The 4,127-nt window shown below is 46.5% G+C and overlaps 1 protein-coding gene across 1 annotated transcript; it reads right to left on the bottom strand.

Moving 5' to 3' along the window:
* On the bottom strand, positions 1–3,148 carry BBBOND_0006450 (hypothetical protein, conserved; the record flags this gene model as incomplete). The annotated part of the gene is made up of 1 exon (XM_012915470.1): positions 1–3,148. A coding segment is annotated over one exon (3,148 nt), but the record flags the coding sequence as incomplete, so codon positions are not given.
* Positions 3,149–4,127: the final 979 nt, after the last annotated feature.

The following is a 4,127-nucleotide window of genomic DNA, read 5'->3' as shown; positions in this document are numbered from 1 at the left end:
CTGACAGTTCACTTACGAGACCCTTGAGTTTGTCAATATTGTCAGTCAAAGTCTCATCACCGTTGAACGTCCCCTGCAACGTCCGCATGAAACCCTTAAAGCCGTGCTGCCTGTCGGTGTCGATCTCGCCGGGGAGGGGCTTCAGTTCCTTCTGCACCTTGTCGGCGAAGGCAGTCAGCATCTCTTTGACGGACGTGACGTAGTTTTTGTTGGCCTGGGTGATGAGGGCGGTTTCGGCTTTTTTAACTTCATCTTCGACGTGTCCGTTGAGTGCTCCGATTGTTTTATCACGCAATTGATTGGCTTGTTTTTTGAAGGCAGTGGCGTCATTGATGACTTGGCTAATGTCACCGTTCAACAAGGTAACAAGATTGTCGTGGATTTTCTGCAGCGTACCAACTGCAGCATCAGCGCCATGTTCCTTCTTGCCGATGTTGGTTTTTAATTTTTGCAAATGTTTGTTCACTTGTTTGCCTGCCTCCTCGAAAGCTGCCAAAAGGTCTTTGAGATTCGTAGTGATCGCGGTGGACAAAGTTGTGAATATGTTTCCGCTGTCTGTAGTTGCTTTTGCGGCATCAAATTCTGCGTCAGCTTTATTTTTAATCCCGTCGAGCGCGGAGTCGATTTCTTCTTTGATCGTCACGAGGCCTTTGACGGAGGGGTGGGTATCTTTTATATCGGACTTGAGGTCAACGGGATCTCCACTATTGAGCAGAAGAGACACATCTTCTAGGTAGGCATTTACGGTTGTATTGACTCTGTCCTTTTTAACAAGCTGCTCGACGGCGCCGGTGAAGGCGGTGAGGTTGGAGGTGATTTGTCCATTCAAGGTTTCGAAAGTTTTCGCATCGAACGTTCCATTGCCGCCACTTTCACCGTTACTAACGTTTTTCAAATACTCTTGCTTTTCGTTGATCTCATTTTGAATCTTCTTGATGGATTGCGGGAGAGAGCCTTCGCCTGTATCGCCGATAAGCTCTTTTTTGCCAGCGACTGTTTTCGATACGCTATGGAGGTAACCACTGAATTTGGTTTCATCAAGAGTGACTTTATGTGATCTATCTGTGACATCTTCCGTCCCAATAATAGGATTAACTGTGCTCGCAATCTGCCCGTTAAAGTCAGCAAAGTGAGATGACCTATCGCCACCGGCTTGTTGAAGCTGTTGATAGAGTTGAGTGCCAAGCTTCTTGACGCCACCAACGCCGTCTGTCAAGTTTTTCCCCAGGTCATAATCGTCGTCGTCCAAACCATCATCAGCGATACTAGCAAAAGAGTGGACTGCATTCCCAGCCTGGCTCGCGGCACCAATGAGCTGGAGAAGAATTAAACGTATTGCTTGTGCGAGGTCACTTTCACGTCCCACCGGAGACTGAACTTTCGTGAAAACGTGCTTAATGTTTTCGGCCATTTGCCGGGAAACCCCGCCAATTTCTACCTGACCTTTTATTTTCAATCCAACTGCTTTGGCGAATTTTTCGCAGACATTGTTGACAGCAAGTATATAATCTTCAATCTTTGTGCTGGAGTCGCCGGCATCCTGCACATGATTTTTGAACGTATCAACAGCTGTCGTAACTTCCACCTTTAGCTCAGCGACAATTGCTTGCGCAATACCTTCGGCATTGTCCAAAGTTCCGACCTTACTCCCGCCAATATAGGTCGCCAACGTAGTCGTGACCGGCGTACTCTGCAAGATGTCAGCCAACCATCCTTTCACTACACCTTTGAAACCAGTTTTCTCGTCCTCCTTACTAAACCTCTCCGCATACGTTTTAATACCTTTAACAATCTTATCCAAATGTCCAGGCTTTGCAGGCTTTTCTTCATCACGATGCGCAATCTTATCGGTCATCTCCGTCAGCGCCACTTTAATCTTCCCATTCAATCCATTTTTAATATAGTCCATTATCCCACTTTTAATTCCATCCCTCACTGTTCTCAAATTCGTCCTCAGCGCATCGTCCATCGTTTTAACTTCCCCCAAAGCCTGACTCACCAACGTCTCAATCTGCGTCTTAGCAGCGTACGCCTTCCCCCTAAGCTCATCGGCCTTTATCTTCAATTGCTCCGCTGCATTTGTTACTGCCTTCCGTTCGCCTACTATACCTGTCTCACTTCCCTGCCCCTTCAACTTCCCAACTATCTGATCACACTTCTCCTTCGCCTTATTAACGGCCGCGTCGCCCGCTGCTTTCCACTTATCCAACTCGCTAACTTTCTCCGTTTTCGCGTTTTTTACGCCATCCTCAACAGACCGCGTCGCACCCTCAAATTTCCAGTAAAGTTCCGTAGCCTTGTCTTTCAACTGCTTTGCTTGCTCTTTGATTGGATCGGACTTATGCCAACCAACACCATTGTCAATAATACCTTTCACATCCTTAACCGCGTCAACGGAAATTTCGTCTGCTTCTTTAATCCACCTCCCTAATTCATTAACATGATCCCAAAGCGTTTCACTGATGCTCTTTAGCAATTTCAAAATTGCCGCAACTTTCTCATTCACCTTGCTAACAAGCTCATTAACATCTTTCATAATTCTATCATTCACACAGCTTTTAAGCGTTTTGAGCTTATTACTGATCATACTAGTCATCGCAGCCAAATTCTCTTTCTGCTTCTTCGACAGTGTCGTAAGCCTCTCAGCCTCATGCGTGATATTGTTTCTCGCATGGGTGATTTTTAATCTCAGGTCAGCATTCAAGTCTTTAAATTGCTGCTTTGGCTCAACTTTAGCACCTGTCATCCATGCATTCATTTCTCTTATGACAAAATTACTATCGAAATTCATACCTTTTTTTGCATACTCGTCGGCCAGCTTAGTGACCAAGGTCTCACCCTGCTTGACTTCATCAAAATTTTCTGAATCAGGATTATGTTGTAAAATTTTACCTACCTCATTTTGGAGCGTTTTCATGTCTCTGTCCATATTGTTTATTATGGTTTTCACATGGTTGTTAGACTCTTTCACTCTCTCATTATACTCCCTCACCGTCCCCGCCACCTGCGCAATGAACTCAAAACCCTCACGCCCGGTGGATAATTTAGGCTTTAATTCACTCTCAACAAACTCTTTTAGCATTGTTTTACCCACACTGTAAGGCTGTTTCTCGCTGACATCCTCAAGCACACCACTCAAAAATCCCATCACCCCGTCACACAGCCTATCCAAGTCAGAGTACACAATCCCAGTGCCATCGTAGCCTTTGGAGTCTTTGTTGAAGCCGAGGAAAGTCTCAAGGCCAGTACAAAGGTTAGTAAGGTTGTTGGTAGGGTTGTTATTTGAGGTAATTTTAAGGTTTTAAATTTCATCAAATTTCTTGTCAAGCTACCTAGGCGACACATGGTCAGGGCAGTGGCAAGAGGTGGAAGAGGGGAAGTGAAGGGTGACAAGGCACAAGTTATTATAATGGTCTAAAGAGGTCATAGCGGTATTATGGCGAGGTAATTCGAGGGATGTAGAGTGGGTTAGGGAGCGATGTAGAGTGGATTAGGGAGCGATGTAGAGTGGATAAGGGGCGATGTAGAGTGGATTAAGGGGCGATGTAGAGTGGATTAGGGAGCGATGTAGAGTGGGTTAGGGAGCGATGTAGAGTGGATAAGGGGCGATGTAGAGTGGATAAGGGGGCGATGTAGAGTGGGTTAAGGGGCGATGTAGAGTGGATAAAGGGGCGATGTGGAGTGGGTTAGGGAGCGATGAAGAGTGGATAAAGGGGCGATGTGGAGTGGGTTAAGGGGCGATGTAGAGTGGGTTAAGGGGCGATGTGGAGTGGATAAGGGGCGATGTAGAGTGGATTAGGGAGCGATGTAGAGTGGGTTAAGGGGCGATGTAGAGTGGGTGAAGGGGCGATGAAGAGTGGGTTAGGGAGCGATGTAGAGTGGGTTAGAGAGCGATGTAGAGTGGGTTAGGGAGCGATGTAGAGTGGGTAAAGGGGCGATGTAGAGTGGATAAAGGGGCGATGTAAGGTGGATAAAGGGGCGATGTAGAGTGGATAAAGGGGCGATGTAGAGTGGATAAAGGGGCGATGTAGAGTGGATAAAGGGGCGATGTGGAGTGGATTAGGAGCGATGTAGAGTGGATAAAGGGGCGATGTAAGGTGGATAAAGGAGCGATGTAGGGTGATAAG

Source organism: Babesia bigemina, scaffold Bbigscaff_77702, assembly GCF_000981445.1.
Source record: "Babesia bigemina genome assembly Bbig001, scaffold Bbigscaff_77702".
Taxonomy (NCBI): domain Eukaryota; phylum Apicomplexa; class Aconoidasida; order Piroplasmida; family Babesiidae; genus Babesia; species Babesia bigemina.
The sequence above is the reverse complement of the archived record's forward strand: the minus strand, read 5'-3'. Positions and strand labels throughout refer to the sequence as shown.